Source organism: Oncorhynchus keta, chromosome 20 (genome assembly GCF_023373465.1).
Source record: "Oncorhynchus keta strain PuntledgeMale-10-30-2019 chromosome 20, Oket_V2, whole genome shotgun sequence".
Taxonomy (NCBI): Eukaryota; Metazoa; Chordata; class Actinopteri; order Salmoniformes; family Salmonidae; genus Oncorhynchus; species Oncorhynchus keta.
The window spans coordinates 10,791,384-10,809,628 of NC_068440.1; the positions used below are offsets into that span (position 1 = coordinate 10,791,384).

General features: G+C 41.9%; 2 protein-coding genes across 4 annotated transcripts in view; one reads left to right on the forward strand and one right to left on the reverse strand.

Moving 5' to 3' along the window:
• The window catches only part of LOC118399367 (exopolyphosphatase PRUNE1-like), a 37,409-nt gene extending 26,198 nt beyond the window's left edge, over positions 1-11,211 (reverse strand). The window contains exon 1 of the mRNA XM_035795399.2: positions 10,813-11,211. Within this exon, the coding sequence (XP_035651292.1) occupies positions 10,813-10,884 (72 nt within the window). The 5' untranslated portion in view covers positions 10,885-11,211. The remainder of the gene's footprint in view (positions 1-10,812) is intronic.
• LOC118399366 (ubiquitin carboxyl-terminal hydrolase MINDY-1-like) lies at positions 3,232-16,849 on the forward strand. Of its 3 annotated transcripts, XM_035795396.2 has the most exons (11): positions 3,249-3,410; positions 3,737-4,049; positions 4,149-5,140; positions 5,779-5,836; positions 7,714-7,778; positions 12,252-12,410; positions 12,518-12,620; positions 13,029-13,171; positions 13,393-13,590; positions 13,897-14,052; positions 14,605-16,849. In XM_035795396.2, exons 3-11 carry the CDS (start codon positions 4,445-4,447, stop codon positions 14,683-14,685), a joined length of 1,659 nt encoding a protein of 552 aa, XP_035651289.1. In that variant the 5' UTR covers positions 3,249-3,410; positions 3,737-4,049; positions 4,149-4,444; the 3' UTR covers positions 14,686-16,849. The 3 variants fall into 3 exon arrangements, with proteins under 3 accessions (XP_035651288.1, XP_035651289.1, XP_035651290.1); XM_035795395.2 differs by having other exon boundaries at positions 3,232-3,410; positions 3,737-5,140; XM_035795397.2 differs by lacking the exon at positions 3,737-4,049.
• Positions 16,850-18,245: the final 1,396 nt, after the last annotated feature.

Consider the following 18,245-nt stretch of genomic DNA (forward strand, 5'->3'; position numbering starts at 1 on the left):
AAATTATAATTGATTGCCTTGAAAAACATGGCCTGGACTACAGAAATAATCAGCCCAGGGAATTACAGATGTAAGGTGGGCATGCAGATGTAACAGTATAGACTTTACGTCTGTCCCCTCGAAAAACCCGACCTGGGCGCGAACCATTCTGGTGTGTCTGCACGGATTAAAAACAGTGCGCTCTGCACATGATCTGTAAAATCAGTCACCCTGCAGAAGCTTTATAACTTTGTATCGTTTATCTCAAGTGGCCAGTTCAGAAAGAGCTCCACAGAGCAAGGAGAACCACTACTTCAAGGTCTCAGATGCAAGACTTTAGCGACCTCACGCTCTGCACATGTCAACAGTTGAAACGTTACCCATCGCTAGCAAGGCGCACCACCTCTAACTAGCTAGCAATTTCACATTGGCTACACAGATACATGGAATGCCATAATCTGAAGGACAGGCTTCCAGCAGTTCTGAGAGTGCTACAGGATATCACACTTGAAAATAGTGTTGATAGATCAGTGGAGGCAAGGGGCCTTCTTTCTCAGATAGATTTACTTTTCATAGGGCTTTGGTTACCTTTTGTAAAGTGCTTGGTGATGCCAAATGTCTTTCTGACATGCTCCAATCAAGCTCTCTTGACCTAGCAAGGGCTGTGGATCTAGTAGGTGCCTTTACAGACACATTACAGGACTACAGAAGTGAGGGTTACTATGGATAACTATGGAAAGAGGTTGAAGAGATTGCAGAGCACTGCAAAATAAGTGTACAAACAGTGTGTAAAAGACAGCCTAAAACAAGCTTAAGGTTTCACAACTCACTGATGATGAGCACTGTAGGACAGAAAAATAGAGACCAAAGTGATGGTGAGAGCTTCCAAAGAGCTATCTTTTATCAGGAGCTTGACAGTCTCACAGCTGAGCTGCAGAGGTGTTTTTCAAAGAAGAATTGCGAGATAATGCAAAGACCCAAAGAGTACAACATTCTTGAATGAGAAGCCTCTGTTTGCCTTTGCTCAGACCTTTGAGTCAGATTTAGAGGACCTCAAAACATGAGGTTCATCAAACCAAGCGGCTTCTTGATAGGAGAGAGAAAAGTGGAAGGGACAGACCTTCTACTCTCTATGACTTTGTTGTGTTTCTAAAACCTTATAAAGAGGTCTTCCATGAGCTGTTTCGACTTTGTAAGATTTCTCTTGTTACATCAGTCAGCAGTGCTTCTTGCGAGAGAAGCTTCTCAGCTTTAAAACGGATTAAAACCCACCTTTGGACAACAATGGTTGATGACAGGTTAAGTCACCCCGGAATTCTCAGTGTTGAGTCAAGGAGGACACGCTCACTTAAAATGGATGGAGTTTGTGAAAACTTTTGCCAGTTCTCATCAGAACCTCAGAATTATGCTGTTCTAAATCTACCTAGGATAATTTGGCACTTAGGAGGTCCCTCTGGTCATGATTAAAACCTGGACTGTGTACTAACTAGTACACTGACATTATTAAATGATAAATCCAAAGGGTATCATGTCACACAGATTTAATTTGGTCTTGATTAGGCCAATTCCAAAACGTTTCTTTGCTATTAGTTAACATAATATATATAAGCATACATTTGATACAGTAATTTTGTAATATTGATGGGCACCAAAATTATTTTATATTTTTCAAGTACATTTCTGCTTGATACCTGGTATGTCAAATTGCAGTGTGTTTTTTTGTAAATTATTTTTTGTAAATAAACTATGCAATTTATGTAACACACAAATGCTATCTTATCTCCTTGTTGCTTGAGCTTTATTTTCTGAAAATATTTTGGATGTTCAACACTTATAGACCCAGATTATATATTCATGAAAACAGACACACACACAGAGACTTGAGTCTCTCCTAGGTAGGTGTGTGTGTGTGTCTGTGTGTGTGTGTAAGAAATTGAGCTGCAATTCCGAGGTAGACACACTGACTATTCATAGTATGATATAGAATTCTAATGAAGTGTGGTCCAAAGGGTTACTATCTGCAACATTACATTACTGACAAAAGTTTGTACTTATAAAAAAGATATGTAACCGAGTAAAGGGAGATGTTAAGTAAGAATTGAACGTTCATTCATAGTCATAACATAGGGTTTGCACGTTTACACTTTTAATTTAACATTTACTTTTCATGTTTCATGCTGGCTTTTCTTACGATCCAAACAATTTACGTATAGATTTTCTTACGATCCTAACGCTATGTAAATTCAACCTATTGGCAGCTATCTCGCTCTATACATCAGTCTCAAGTGAAAGTCTAGTCCAGAGTATTGAGGCTCCAATTCAAGTTTCAAGTTATTTTATTTCTATCAATTCTAGTCTCAAGACATCAATTGGTGGCTGGAGTCAGACTCGAGTCCAAGTCATGTGAATCGAGTCTACAACTCTGGAGATTTGCATTTTTTTTAATGGTTTTAGGTATGTTTTTAAGTGCTACTGACGGAAGAGTCGTTTAGGAGCTAAATGAATGGCCCTTTTAGTTGAACTGAGCCAAATGAGCCGGCTCACTGAAAAGACTCGGAATCCACATCACTCGAAAGTGGTTGTGTTTACGCCGGTAAATTCATGACGTCACATGTGTAGTAGTCCCAATGAGCATGTCCCTCCAGGGCTGTGTGCTATACTTTTCACCTCATGACAATATCAACACAACATATTTCCGCAACACAAATCCTACTTTTAGAATCAGAATGATGGTCAAGACAAGACATGGAAGAAATTAAGCTGTGTGGGAATTTAACGATTCTACTATTTTATTTAGTTCCTTCATTAATGAGAGCAGGCGTTCGTCGTCTTTATATATCACAGATGAGTAGATGAGTCACACACAGTGTGTGACATATCATCCATTACACAATAAACACACATTTTAGACTTTCTTCTCTGCAATACTACACCGCAAGGAGATATGACGCTCATGAACACGACCAGTGTATTTACACATGCAGTTCTCTCCTCCAACCACTCGTGTCCCCATGAAGATTACATTCACAATCATTTCATGTAGCTAGTGTTGGATTAATTCGCATATTTGCTGAGTATTTTCTTCTTTTTTTCCCCCGAAATATTTTTGGTTTGCATATTATACTAAATGTATTTTATGTTTGTAGCTTGGTGCATGACATCTACAAAGGAGTTTCCCCCCTGCAGCTCGTGACGTCATTGTTTACAGACTGGTCACAGATATACAAATATTTAGCTGTGGTAGCACAAGAGGAAGTGAAGTGGAGGAAGCGAATTCAAGATAGCGAACGAGGAGACAGTGGAATGTAAATAGTATGGCTGTCAGCCAGCGAAGCTCGTTAAACGTTTTCTGTTGATTGGACCAACAACAGTCTAAATTTCACTACTTTTTTTTGTTGTTGTTGCCATTTACGCTGTCAACTGGCTTCGTGGTAAGTTATTTTATTTTCTGCTGGTCAGCTAACGTTAGCTAGCAAGCAAGCTGCCAACAGCAGCAAGATTCTCATTGCCGGGTAACGTTAGTGATGGGCGTTATCAATTTCTGAGCGTCACCACGAGGCTATAGCCAGCTATAGTCCGGACAGTAGTCAGTTCTGGTGCTAGTTGGCAGATGCAACATTTTCTAGACCGGCTTTATAGTTAGCGTTACCTTCTCAGTATTTGGTCAACCCCCAGGGTCAGTCTTATAACATAGTTAGAATAAAAATTTGTGTTATTAGAGAATAAGTTTTTCCCCTGACTGATATTTTTCTTGCAGGTATGGTACAATTTTTTAAAGAATATGGTTACTCGAATTCACCAGCTGATATTTTCAGACGAAGCTAAGAAGTCAACCATGCCGCATTTGATATCCTAGAAACATACTGAGTCATCCATGTCACGAGGCAAGGGACAAGCTTGACCAGCTCCATCTCCCTTGTAACTTGTCCATCTCTCTGGTGTATTCCATTGTATAGTCAGGAAAAGCAGAACTTTTATAACCAGATAAGTTGTGCCTCCCCCAAAGATAACTTTGCTCTAGTTTGCAGCTGTAGAATGGAAATGGAAAGAGGCAGTGCTGAAAATTATCTGTAAGATAATTGTACTTTTGTTAAGGTTAAATTGAGATATATATATATATATATTGTGGAAATCTTGTACAGTTTTGTGAAATCCACTCTGTCTTACAGTCTGAATGACATAAAACCGACAGAGCGACTGTGGATTCTGCTGTAGCCGTCCATCAACCCTGTTTTGCAAACTAAGGACACTGTTACTCAGGAATACCAGTGAACTGATTGTCGAGTAGATTTCCCTCAAGATTCACCTAGAAGGTCACTGCCAACTTTTAAAGCCTTGAATATTGTTAATGTAAAGGGCTGAGTTTGTTTTTCTATGCTTATACAGCCTAAGCCTGAAGTAGTCTTTACCGACGACTTGGCCTTATTTTCTATTGATTAAGGGCTACATTGAACATTATCCGGCTATGGCAGATTCTGAGATAGTCAGAGGAGATCTCCTGAGCGTTGTCAAAGATGACTGCTCTCTGACAGAGGCCATTTCTGAGGAGGGTGGCCATGCACCAGGGTCCTCTGTAGCTAAAGAAAGCCACAAAGCAGAGCCCTTGGACTGTGAAGATTCCACCGAAGTCCCATCAGTCAAGACCCCAATTATGGAAGCAGAAGGTTCTGGCAAACACAGTGGAACCGCACTCACGCCAGCCGCCACGTGTGCCGTCGTGTCTGAAAACGGCACAACAGAAGACGCTCAATCCACCCCGCAGAGCCAAACTCTGACCGAAGTGAACGGGGAGAGCTCAGAGGCCATGTTTGGAAGGCCGGACGAGAATAGCCAGTCGGCTACAAGCGACTCTCCTTCCTTCTCCATCCGCAGCCTGGAGTTCTTCGAGGGCAACACCGGGAATGACGAGCCATTGTCGTCCTACTCTGCCCTGGGCGACGAGGGCCGCTCCCCCTCTGCTGATGTCCCCGGCCTGGTCGGTGACGTCCTGGCTGCCGCAGCCACGGGAGGGGCCACCGCCGCCCCAGAGCCCATGACGCCGGCCTACTACTTTGTGAAATGGATCACCTGGAAGGAGAAGAAGACACCCATCATCACGCAGAGTGAGAACGGGCCCTGTCCCCTGCTGGCCATCATGAACACCCTGTTTCTGCGCTGGAAGGTATTGTTGGACTGTAGAAACAGCTATATAGGACTAATGGGGTCCATGATTACACCTCTCAGTTGTCTTAAGTGGTTTTAGGCCTACTTCATCTGCACTGATCTCAAAACATATGATAGGGTAAAGCAGTATATTATAGGACTATTGGGGGATTTTGCATTCACTGGTCTATTTATTTTCAGATCAGTGCAGATCAATGGAAAGAGCCCAAAAAAGGAGGCTACTTTAGACTTGAGATGTACGTTGCAAAATCCTCCAATAGTCCTAAAATATACTGCTTTACCCTGTCATATGTTTTGAGATCAGTGCAGATTAAGTACTTAAGACAATTGAGATGTGTAATTGGCCTTAAGGTGACTGAGAATAAGGGTGAGGATGACCTGACACAGGCGTGAGGGAAGTTTCTAGAAACAGGAATTACAGGTTCACGTTAGGGTGTGATGAGCCGTAGTTAAGAGAACACCAAAGCCTTCTGAATCCTATAATCTTGTTTGTACCATCAACATCTTTCAAAATCGACCCAACACAGAATTTACGTTTATAAATGTCAGGATGGCAGCTTCAGAGAGTCTATTGTTTAATGAACATTGGTCAAGAAAAGTGCTTACAAATTATAATCATGTGTGATTTGTCTTCAGGCCAAGCTACCCGCCCAGACAGAAGTAGTCACCACAGAGGACCTGATGGCTCACCTTGGTAAGAAACAAGGAAGTGTATTGACTGTGCTTCTATACAGACTTTGTTACACTGAAGTTATTGCTTTGTAACTTCCAGTAAACAACACATTTTCCTACATTATTCTGAGGTTGTCATGAACACATGAAAATGCAACCAATGCATGAAAATACGAGTAACTAAAGAGACTGCATATTATCAGGCAGTAAATTAAAGATCATCACAGGCCCTATGCTCCAGGAGCCAAGGGCTTAAGTCATTGAAATATCTAGCAAATTGAACAAGCAGTCAACTTTGACCATTTACCATGGAGAAATACAGTGCCTTCAGAAAGTATTCCCGCTCCTTGACTTTTTGTGTTACCGCCTGAATTTGAAGTGGATTAAATTGAGATTTTGTGTCACTGGCCTACACACAATACCCCACCATGTCAAAGTGGAATTGTGTGTTTTTAGAAATGTTTACAACTGAATTAAAGGGGAAAATGCCTTGAGTCAACAAGTATTCAACCCTTTTGTTATGGCAAGCCTAAATAAGTTCAGGAGTAAAAATGTGCTTAACAAGTCACATAAGTTGCATGGACTCACTGTGTGCAGTAATAGTGTTTAACATGATTTTTTTTATGACTACCTCATCTCTGTACCCCACACATACAATTACAGTGCATTCAGAACCCTTTTACTTTTTCTACATTTTGTTACCTTACAGCCTTATTCAAAAATGGATTAAATCACAGATGGTGGGGATTTAATACATTACAGCCTTATTCTAAAATGTCCAAGGGGTCTGAATACTTTCCGAATGCACTGTATTGGTAAGGTTGAAGTGAAGTTCAAACAGATTCATCAATGTAGACCAATGCCGTGCGAAGATGGGCACCTATTGGTAGATGGGTAAAAAAACGCTCAGTCACTACAAAGATACAAGTGTCCCTCAGTTGCCGTAGATGAAGGAAACCACTCAGGGATTTCACCATGAGGCCAATAGTCACTTTAAAACAGTTTAATTGCTGTGATAGGAGAACTGAGGATGGATCAACAACATTGTAGTTACTCCACCATACTAACCTAAATGACAGTGTGAAATGAAGCTTGTACAGAATCAAAATATTACAAAACATGCATCCTGTTTGCAATAAGGCACTAAAGTAAAACTGCAAAAAAAGTCAACTTTATGTCCTGAATACAAACGTTATGTTCAGGGCAAACACAACACATCACTGAGTATAACTCCATATTTTCAAGCATGGTGGTCGCTGCATCATATTATGGCTATGCTTGTCAGCGGCAAAGACGAGGGAGATTTTTGGGATAAACAGAAACGGAATAGAGCTAAGCACCGGCCAAATCCAAGAGGAAAACTGGAAGACAAGTTCACCTTTCAGTTGGCCAGTAACCTAAGACACAAGGCCAAATATACACTGGAGTTGCTTACCAAGATGACATTGAATATTCTTGAGTGGCCTAGTTACAGTTTTGCCTTAAATCGGTTTGAAAATCTATGGCAAGACTTGGCTATCTATCAATGCTCAACAACCAACTTACCCAGAAAGACTGTACAGCTGTAATCACTGCCAAAGGTAAATATAACATTTATTGACTCCGGTGTGAATTGTTATGTAAATGAGATCTTTATTTAATTTAATACATTTGCGAACATTTCTAAAAACATGTTTTCATTTTCTCCTTATGGGGTATTGTGTGTGTAGATGGGTGAGAACCTATAATCAATTTAGAATTCAGGCTGTAACACAACGAAGTGGAATAAGTCGAGGAGTATGAATACTTTCTGAACGCCACTGTATATCATAACACGCATTTCTGTTTGGTCACTCACTGTCTGAGAACCACAGTACCCATTTTGTTTTCATACTCCTGCAATTTGCGTTTCTGCCACAGGAGAGTGCGTATTGTCCATCAAACCCAGGGAGAAGGCTGAGGGAATGGAGCTCAACTTTCAGCAGGTAAACACATCTGTCCACTTGGCTTATTTGTGACACTGTCGGTCTGTGTCTGAATGTTTTTCGGAAGCTGCGCTAGCGTGTGTGTATTTGTGTTTGGACGTGTGCGTCTGCAGTTGCAGCTCTGTCTGTGTTGTCTACCTCACAGGAGGTTGGTGGCACCTTTTTAATTGGGGGGCTCGTGGTAATTGCTGGTGCGGAATAAGTTAAATGGGTTCAAATAAATCAAACAAATGGTTTCCGTGTGTTTGCCTTTCCATTTACTCCGTTTTGGCCTTTATTATGAGCTGTCCTCCCCTCAGCAGCTGCCACTGGTCTATATTTTTGTAGCTGTGTGCACACAATTGTGGGTGTGGTTGGGTGTAAGTTTGACACATTTTTAAGGGGAAGTGGAGTTCACAGCAGAGGCAGAAGCCTGTGTCATCAGTGCTAAGTCACACCAGCTGCCACTAGAGTACCACATTAAGCAGTTTAGGGAACAACAAGGATTCAAAATTACTGTACCAAAAATGTACAGTAAGGTGTAAGCATCAAACAAATTGGTGGCAAGGTAGCACCTCTTTAATTAGCAGCTCTTTAATACAAAGTGACTTCTGAGTCAACCCATCTGTTTGGTATGTGTGGCTCATGCAGGAATCAAACCCATGTTTTTGATGTTGTAAGCACCATGATCCAACCACCTGGCTCTGACACACATGCAGTTCAGAGCTAATCAATCTGGTTCCTTTATGGGTGAACCCAATTATTCGACTGGTCTATAGGCTGTTGTTCGACCATTTATTTTTTTTTGTCGAGCAGTAGTGTGTGTATGTATGTATAGTTGAAGTCGGAAGTTTACATGCACTTTGGTTGGAGTTATTAACTCGTTTTTCAACCACTCCACAAATGTCTTGTTAACAAACTATAGTTTTGGCAAGTCGGTTAGGACATCTACTTTGTGCATGACACAAGTAATTTTTCCAACAATTGTTTACAGACAGATTATTTCACTTGTAATTATAATTCCAGTGGGTCAGAAGTTTACATACACTAAGTTGACTGTGCCTTTAAACGGCTTGGAAAATTCCAGAAAATGTCATGGCTTTAGAAGCTTCTGATAGGCTAATTGACATCATTTGAGTCAATTGGAGGTGTACCTGTGGATGTATTTTAAGGCCTACCTTCAAACCCAGTGCCTCTTTGCTTGACATTATGGGAATATCAAAAGAAATGAACCAAGACCTCAGAAAATAAATTGTAGACCTCCACAAGTCTGGTTCATCCTTGGGAGCAATTTCCAAACGCTTGAAGGTACCACGTTCATCTGTACAAACAATAGTACACAGGTATAAACACCATGGGACCACGCAGCCGTCATACTGCTCAGAAAGGAGACGCGTTCTGTCTCCCAGAGATGTACGTACTTTGGTGCGAAAAGTGCAAATCAATCCCAGAAAACAGCAAAGGACCTTGTGAAGATGCTGGAGGAAACAGTTGCAAAAGTATCTATATCCCCAGTAAAACGAGTCCTATATCGACATAACCTGAAAGGCCACTCGGCAAGGAAGAAGCCACTGCTCCAAAACCGCCATAAAAAAGCCAGACTACGGTTTGCAACTGCACATGTGGACAAAGATCATACTTTTTGGAGAAATGTCCTCTGGTCTGATGAAACAAAAATAGACCATAATGACCATCGTTATGTTTGGAGGAAAAGGGGGAGGCTTGCAAGCCGAAGAACACCATTACAACCTTGAAGCACAGGGCTGGCAGCATCATGTTGTGGGGGTGCTTTGCTGCAGGAGGGACTGGTGCACTTCACAAAATAAATGGCATAATGATGAAGGAAAATTGTGAATATTTTGAAGCAAAATCTCAAGACATCAATCGGGAAGTTAAAGCTTGGTCGCAAATGAGTCTTCGAAATGGACAATGACCCCAAGCATACTTCCAAAGTTGTGGCAAAATGGCTTACGGGCAACAAAGTCAAGGTATTGGAGTGGCCATCGTAAAGCCCTGACCTCAATCCCATAGAAAATTTGTGGGCAGAACTGAAAAAACATGTGCTAGCAAGGAGGCGTACAAACCTGACTCAGTGACACCAGCTCTGTCAGGAGGAATGGGCCAAACTTCTGTGGAAGGCTACCCAAAACATTTGACCCAAGTTAAGCAATTTAAAGGTAATGCTACCAAATACTAATTGAGTGTATGTAAACTTCTGAACCACTGGGAATGTGATGAAAGAAATAAAAGCTGAAATAAATCACTCTACTATTATTCTGCCATTTCACATTCTTAAAATAAAGTGGTGATCCTAACTGACCTAAGACTAGGAATGTTTACTAGGATTAAATGTCAGGAATTGTGAAACTGAGTTTAAATGTATTTGGCTAAGGTGTATGTAAACTTCTGACTTCAACTGGTATGTATGCATACATGCATGCATGCATAAAAGTTATGGCTTAAGGACAACAAAGTCAAGGTATTGGAGTGGCCATCACAAAGCCCTGACCTCAATCCCATAGAAAATTTGTGGGCAGAACTGAAAAAGCATACATACATACATACACACTTATTTATTTTGCACGAGAAACCGGTCTTCTTTGCCCCCATCTCAGTGAACTAGTCCATTGCGGAGGCCGCAGGGATGCCACAGTCCAAAAAGAAAGGGAGTGTGGCTGCACAATGCACAGCTCTCTCCCGCCCATTTGTGCACATTCATTGTTTCATAACTTCATTGTGTGAATTGTTTGCATTTGATTGTTAGTGTCATTTCCCCATTTACATAGGGTATATCTCCTGTAGTTAATTTACCAGTAATTGCTTAAATTTATAATCTACAAGGTTTGTTTGGTTACGTTAATGCATTCAATATATTGTTATTCCAGTATTTTACTGTTCTCATTGTTGGAGTGGACACATAGTTTGCGTAGTTCACAACCTATGCTACACTTGAGAAACAAGCTATGGTTTATTTCATTCCATTTACGAGTTCTGTCAATTTTGTCATTGGCAGGAGCACTCCAAACAAAAGACAATGTTAAATAAGGACACTCACCTGATTACGCATAGAAGTAGGTCTATATGCTACCTGGCCTGCTTGCAAATGTAGGCATATAAATGTGCCCATTTGGTGTTTGTATTTCTGATTGGCTTAATGCACCACCACCTGTGGAGGTTCTCATGTGAATGTTCTCCTCAAACAGCAAGCAAACAAAGTCTATTTTTACATCCATTGAGTGACAATTCCTCAATGTATTTTCAAAATCTTTCCAGCTCTCTCCCTTTCGATAACCACTCGGAGAAAGGGAAAAATGTAATGCTCTGATCCAGTGGAAACGTCTTAAAATAGGCCAAACTGATAACTTCTTATCGCTTGCGCAAATTGCCTACAGCTGTGTCTGTCCGAGCTCACTGGTACACTAAACTCTTAAGGGCCCAGAATGTTTCAAGTTCATTGCAGACAGTCCATGCCTATTTTTGTCAGGATATTTGCTACCTACAGGCTGCAATGTTTTTATTTGTTGGCTTTTATAGGCATTTTTTATTTTTTTTACATAGCCCATTTGGGAGTATAAGTTACTTTTTAGGTTTGGATATAATTTTCATTAACCACATGAATGATTTCGAGATACGAAGACGTTTTTAGTATAAATGAAATGAAAATTAAAACCATAACTGGCACGCAGATCGGTAGAAATGGTAAGATAAATTGGCATTCCACGTGAGAGACTTTCCCGACTCCTCGTGTAGCCTATTACCAGCAACTTCAGGAGAGTAACGGCAGAATCGGAGAAAGACGTAATGGGAGGAGGATTTTCTTTTTTCTGGTTATCTTGATCTCTGTTTCCCTGTTGAGTCTGTGTCATATTTCATCAGTGATCTTGAAGCGACAGACAAGCTAAATACATATAGTTGATCTTATTAAACACAGGGTGTGTATACATATGGAAAAAGACATGTTTTAAAATTGACTAATCGATTGGTCGAAAGAACTGACTTCTTTCGGTTGGCCAATATTTTCTTTAGTAAGGGAAAACCCTAGGTTATTTTTTCATTGCTAAACTCAGAGGATTCTAGTTTGCTGCTCAGTTTCACTCAAACACCATATTATAGGAGTCAACAGTGACAGACATTTTTAGGTATGGTTGAGAGTGCAGGTCTCTTTGAAACATTAACCTGCACATCCACTAAGCTTTATCCTTCAGCATTCTCATACCTTACATGTCAATGGAACTGGGGTGTAAACCATATGAGAAAATGATTTACGAACAGCTGATACTGGACTTCTGTGCAACCAACTCTACATTGTGTGCAAGTACAATTCCATCTCAACACAAAATATGAATTCAAATGACTCTTAGAAAATGGTCTGATCTTCAATTCTAGACGTTAATCTCGAAATCGACTGTAATCGACTCAGTTTCCAATATCTGTAGTTTTCTAAGATGCATGTAGTTTTCTAATATGCATCATGTTCTATCTTTGAATCCGCAGAACATGAGTGATGCCATGGCAGTTCTGCCAAAGCTGTCCACGGGCCTTGACGTCAACGTGCGCTTCACAGGCGTGTCGGACTTTGAGTACACACCAGAGTGTATCGCCTTTGACCTGCTGGATATCCCACTCTACCATGGCTGGCTGGTGGACCCTCAGGTAAGCAAAATTTGAAGAACATGTGAAGGTGAAAGCCCTCTTTTCACAATTAATGCCCCAAATCCCTTTGTTTTGGGCTTCAGTTTCAAAGTATTTTCTTTCTCCAGAGCCCTGAGATGGTGGCAGCAGTGGGAAAGCTAAGCTACAACCAGCTGGTAGAGAAGATCATCGGCTACAAGCATTCAGAAGACAGCAGCCGTGTCAGTGAAGGTACAGGACCTTCTGAATCCTTACTTGACATGAATCCTTACTTGGGGCGGCAGGGTAGCCTAGTGGTTAGAGCTGACAAGGTACAAATCTGTCGTTCTGCCCCTGAACAGGCAGTTAACCCACTGTTCCTAAGCCGTCATTGAAAATAAGAATTTGTTATTAACTGACTTGCCTAGTTAAATAAAGGTAAAAATAAAAATACATTTGAGTTGTCACCAACCCTTGTCCTGGTGAGCTATAGGTGGTGAAGACTTATGTTCAAGCCCAGCTCTAATAAACTGATTTTATTGATGTAGGTCTTGATGGGAAGTTGATCATTTTACCCAATTGCATTCTGTTCACTTGGCTGTTTCCTCTGTAATGCAGCTATTCCCCTTACTCTCTTATGCTGGTACTTCTCCGTCTCAGGTTTGGTGGCAGAGCAGTTTCTGGAGTGCACAGCGACCCAGCTATCGTACCACGGACTTTGTGAGCTCAACACTAAAGTCAAGGAGGGCGAGCTGTCCGTATTCTTCAGAAACAACCACTTTAGCACCATGATAAAGCACAAGGTGCGTGTGTGCGTGCGTGTTGGTAAGGGAATTTACCAATGGCTCAATCTATAGAGTGCAACATATAGAACCTTGCAGATAGAAATGGCATATATAGATAAGACTGTATTCTACATGACAGCGGCATGTAGCACGTTCTGTAACGTTCCCTCAAGCGCCCTGCAGTAGCACAACACCCCCCCAGTGAATGACTTCTAACCGTTGACCTTGTGACCCCACAGGGCCACCTGTACCTGCTGGTGACAGACCAGGGCTTCCTGCAGGAGGAGGGGCTAGTGTGGGAGAGCCTACACAACGTGGAGGGTGACGGCAACTTCTGCAACTCAGACTTCCGCCTGTGCCACCCGCCCCAGAGGAGCGTCCTCGTAACACAGCCCGACAGTCTCACGCCCCAGCAGCAGCAGAGACAGATCGACCAGGTCAGTGACCCCCCCAGCTCCACAACACACCGCCACCATTTTCTTTGAGGATACCTGTTATTTGAGAAGTACCCAGATACAGTGGGCAGTATCCAATACGCCACAGAGACAATCTCCATGTCTTCTGCTGCAGCTAGATAGTTAAGGGTTTTTATGTGTAAAACTTCCATGCTGTCTGTGTCTAACGTGATCCTAACTTGAGATCTGTATGTACTGTAAATCATGCATGGATGTTAAGGATTTCAGCCTCTATGCACATTTCCATGACCACATTCACTCACCCCGTGGTGTATGCTTGGTTGCCAGGACTACCTGGTGGCCATGTCTCTGCAGCAGCAGCAGGGGGTGGCCCCGGGGCCCCTCAGTGACCTGGACCTGGCCAGACGGCTGCAGGAGGAGGAGTACCAGAAGCAGCAGCAGCAGCAGCAGAAACAAGGTCCCTCCCAGGCCCCAGCACAGCAGGTAACCAACCACACTATCAAGACATTTACTAGAAGGAAAGATGGTGCCCTCTCTAGGCTTTACTTCAACAGTATGAAAGATGAACACAATACAACAGTATAGACCTGTGATATTCAAAAGTCGAAGGGGAACTGCAGTTGACTTCCCCATGAATTAAAAAAAAAAAGTTTTAAGTAAATGTATTTTCCTTTAATTTGGATAAGAGATGAATGTTATGAATTTAAGGTTATTTTTAAGATTGTCGTTAGATGTGGGTTTGCAAAAAAAATGAGGTCCCCTAGAAATTCTGGCTGACAAAATGGAGTCCCCGCTGAAAATGTTTGACTACTGGTATAGACAATTGGTAAAGAAAGTGTCCCCTGGTGCTTTTTCCATCACACTACAATTTATTTGAGCAGAAAATGTGGAGGACTCCTTGCATTCTTTCACCACGGTGCAGTGCTGTACTTTTCTGGTACTAGGTTAAAAGGCAACTTTCTGCTATCTTTGATTCACAAACGTCCTACATAGCAGCTTGTCCATTTCCTGTATGAATGTTTGTTTTGCTTCCAGGTGAGACGTCAACTGGCAGCCAAGCCGGGAGGTCAGAGGAGACGGGAGAAAAAGGATGATTCCGACTGTGCCATATTATAGCGACACCTAAACTTCCCCTATTCCCCCATGAGCCTGCACTTCATTGCATTAAGCCAACCCCTAACACATACACACACACAGTTAGGGGATTGTGCCCCTGCCATCTCAATGCCAAACTCACCCTTCACACTAAACCTCGAGGTTGTACCTCCCCATCTCTCACCCTTGTTCTTCTTTGAACATCCAGGCCAGAAGGTGGCAGTACTAGTCCTGCTTTGCTAGACCTCAGAACAGAATCTAAACGTGAATTGAGGCTGCAGAGAGGAAATCCAATGCAGTTGGTTGGTTACAGCAGAGAATCATAACCAAGACACGTCACAACCCAGGTAGAGTCACACATCAGGGGTCGTCTTCTATTCAGCTATCACTGCCCCTCTTGAGAAATATGAGCGAAGTTTGTAACTGTGATCTGGTTTGGTTTCTATGGCAACGAGGCAGACAGTGGTCTGATTTTGTAAGCTAAGTGGACAGAAAGTGAAGGTCTAGATTTAAAGGGAAGTCACTACAGCTCTGACAAACTGATGCATCTTAATGGATGATGCAACTTTTGAAATGGCAAAAAAAAGTTAAATTAAGAGCACAAAGACAACCCCCCCCTTCTCTGCTACCTTCTCGCCCTAGAAAGATCTGTTTTTAAGCAAACTGTAGGGTAGTTGTCATCTGACTCATTTAAGCCGTGATGGAAACTCGAGTACATTCTTGTCCTATACAGAACAATGCACAATTATGCCTGGGTCGAGAAGCGGGCTCTGCAAGCCCGACGAACGAACGAAGAGATGGCCGTTTCCCCCAAAGTCCTATCTGCTAGAGTAAGCATGGGCTTTTCTTTCCCTGTCATATAGTGTACTATGCTGTAGTTCGTAGCAGGGAGGAATTATGCAGAAGTAGAATGGTATGGGCAGTGAAGGGGATCTGCTGGAGCATCTTTTGTGGATGACTTTTGAGATCATTGGAGGGTTAAAGATGACTATATGGGAATAAGAGTCGCATTAAAGGTCCAATGCAGCTGTTTTGATCTAAATTTTAAATAATTGAAAGGTAAGAATTTTAAATGTCGTTTCTCTGCGAGTGGTCTGAGTGGGGAGGGGAAACCTGAAAATTAGCTGAGAGGTTTGGAACGCTTTCTTATTGGTCTATTAACCCATTTCAGGCAGGCCCAAATGTCATCCCAAAACCACAGGCTAACATTTCTGCATTTAACAGTATTATTCCAACATCAGTGTGGATATATATATATATATACTGAACAAAAATATAAAGCAACAATTTCAATCATTTTAAAGAGTTACAGTTCATGTAATGAAATCAGTCAATTGAAAGAAAGAAAAAAATTAGGCCCTAATCTATGTATTTCACATGACAGGGCAGGGGTGCAGCCATGGTTGGACCAGGGAGGGCATAGGCCCAGCCACTTGGGAGCCAGGCCCAGCCAATCAAAATGTTTTTCCCCCCCAACAAACGGGCATTATTACAGATAGAAATTCTCTAAAATGACATTATTGTAGAGAAATTAACATAAAATTCTCTGGAAACAGCTCTGGTGGACATCTCTGCAGTCAGCATGCCACTCAACTTGATACCTCTGCATTGTGTGAAAAAATTCACATTTTAGTGGCCTTTAATTGTCCCCAGCACAAGGTGCACCTGTGTAATGATTATGCTGTTTAATCAGCTTCTTGATATGCCACACCTGTCAGATGGATGGATTATCTTGGCAAAGGAGAAATGCTCACTAACAGGGATGTAAACTAATTTGTGCACAAAATCTGAGAGAAATACGCTTTTTGTGCGAATGCAACATTTCTGGGATCTTTTACTTCAGCTCATGAAACATGGGACCAACACTTTTTACATGTCGCGTTTATATTTTTGCTCAGACAGGTAAATCACGTTTTTGACTGCACTGGGCCTTCAAGCAAATCTGGTGCTTGAACCAACTATGAGAAGTCTGCATTTGATTTACATTACTTAGGAATAAAGTTCTGGCAGTTAATTCAGTTTTGAGACGGTCGGCTATACAGGGCCTTTTGAAGTAGCTTTAGGGGGAGGGGCTTTCAGCAACACTACAGAAATAGGCCACACCTTGACGCCAAGTGTTAATCGTCACCACTTCTTGCTTTGAATTTAATTTGTCATGTCAGTAAAGGAAAATCTAAACAAATGATCATGGTGTTCAATGACTCATTTGTTGTCTGGTAAATATCATTAATTACTTCACATAATCGACTCACAACCAATCCTTCCAAGTCCCTTCTAGGCCGCCTTGAAACACCATATCTTTGGTGCCTCTTTTTGTTCTCCTGCCTCTTGCTTTATTCTGTCTTTTCCATCTTGTTAACTTTTTCTGCTCCATCTTTGAGAGAGCGAGATGCACTGTGTACAAAACATTAAGAACTCTTCATGACAGACTGACCAGGTGAATCCAGTTGAAAGTTGTCACTTGTTAAATCCACTTCAATCAGAGTAGATGAAGGGAAGGAGACAGGCTAAAGAAGGATTTTTAAGCCTTGAGACATGGATTGTGTATCTCAAATCAAAGTCTATTTGTCACGTGTGCTGAACACAATAGGTTTTGCCCTTACAGGGAAATGAATACTTACAGGCTCTAACCAATAGTGCAAAAAAGGTATTAGGTGAACAATAGGTAAGTAAAGAAATAAAAACAACAGTGAAAAATAACAGTAGCGAGGCTACATACAGACACCGGTTAGTCGGCTGATGGAAATAGTATGTACTTGTAGATATGGTATGCATATATGATGAACAGACAGTAGCAGTAGTGTAAAAGAGGGGTTGGGGGAGGCACACAGTGCAAATAGTCCGGGTAACCATTTGATTACCTGTTCAGGAGTCTTATGGCTTGGGGGTAAAAACTGTTGAGAAGCCTTTTTGTCCTAGACTTGGCACTCTGGTACCACTTGCCATGCGGTAGTAGAGCGAACAGTCTGACTGGGGTCTATGACAATTTTTAGGGCCTTCCTCTGACACCGCCTGGTGTAGAGGTCCTGGATTGCAGGCAGTTTAGCCCCAGTGATGTACTGGGCCGTACACACTACACTCTGTAGTGCCTTGCGGTTGGAGGGTGAGCAGTTTCCGTACCAGGCAGTGATGCAACCATGCTCTCGATGTTGCAGCTGTGCCATTTCAGAAGGTGAGTGGGCAAGGCAAAATATTTAGGTTCCTTTGAACGGGGTATGGTAGTAGATGCCAGGTGCACCAGTTTGAGTGTCAAGAACTGCAACTCTGCTGGGTTTTTCACACTCAAATGTGTCTTTCAGGGTTTCTAAGGCAGACATCTGTAAATAGGATGTATATGGAGATGCTGTAAACTCAACAGTAGCTCTTAAACATTGTACAACAAAGAACAATATTTGATTAGCCAGACTGGAAATGTGGGAAAAGGCCTAGAGAAGTTTCTGAGCAGTAAGAGAGCTGCTTGTGGATTTAATACATTGAACTGTATGGATTAGAATGTATTTATAACTTGTTTATAAAGAAGTCTATTACCTCAGAACGGATCTTGCGCCGTGTGGCCTCCGGCTCTCTTTGTTGCTTGTCCC

Coding starts and splice junctions, on each gene's coding strand:
- LOC118399366 (XM_035795395.2), top strand. CDS start 4,445: ATGGCAGATTCTGAGATAGTCAGAGGAGATCTCCTGAGCGTTGTCAAA. Junction 5,141..5,778: donor CCCTGTTTCTGCGCTGGAAG/GTATTGTTGGAC, acceptor ATTTGTCTTCAG/GCCAAGCTACCCGCCCAGAC. Junction 5,837..7,713: donor GGACCTGATGGCTCACCTTG/GTAAGAAACAAG, acceptor TTTCTGCCACAG/GAGAGTGCGTATTGTCCATC.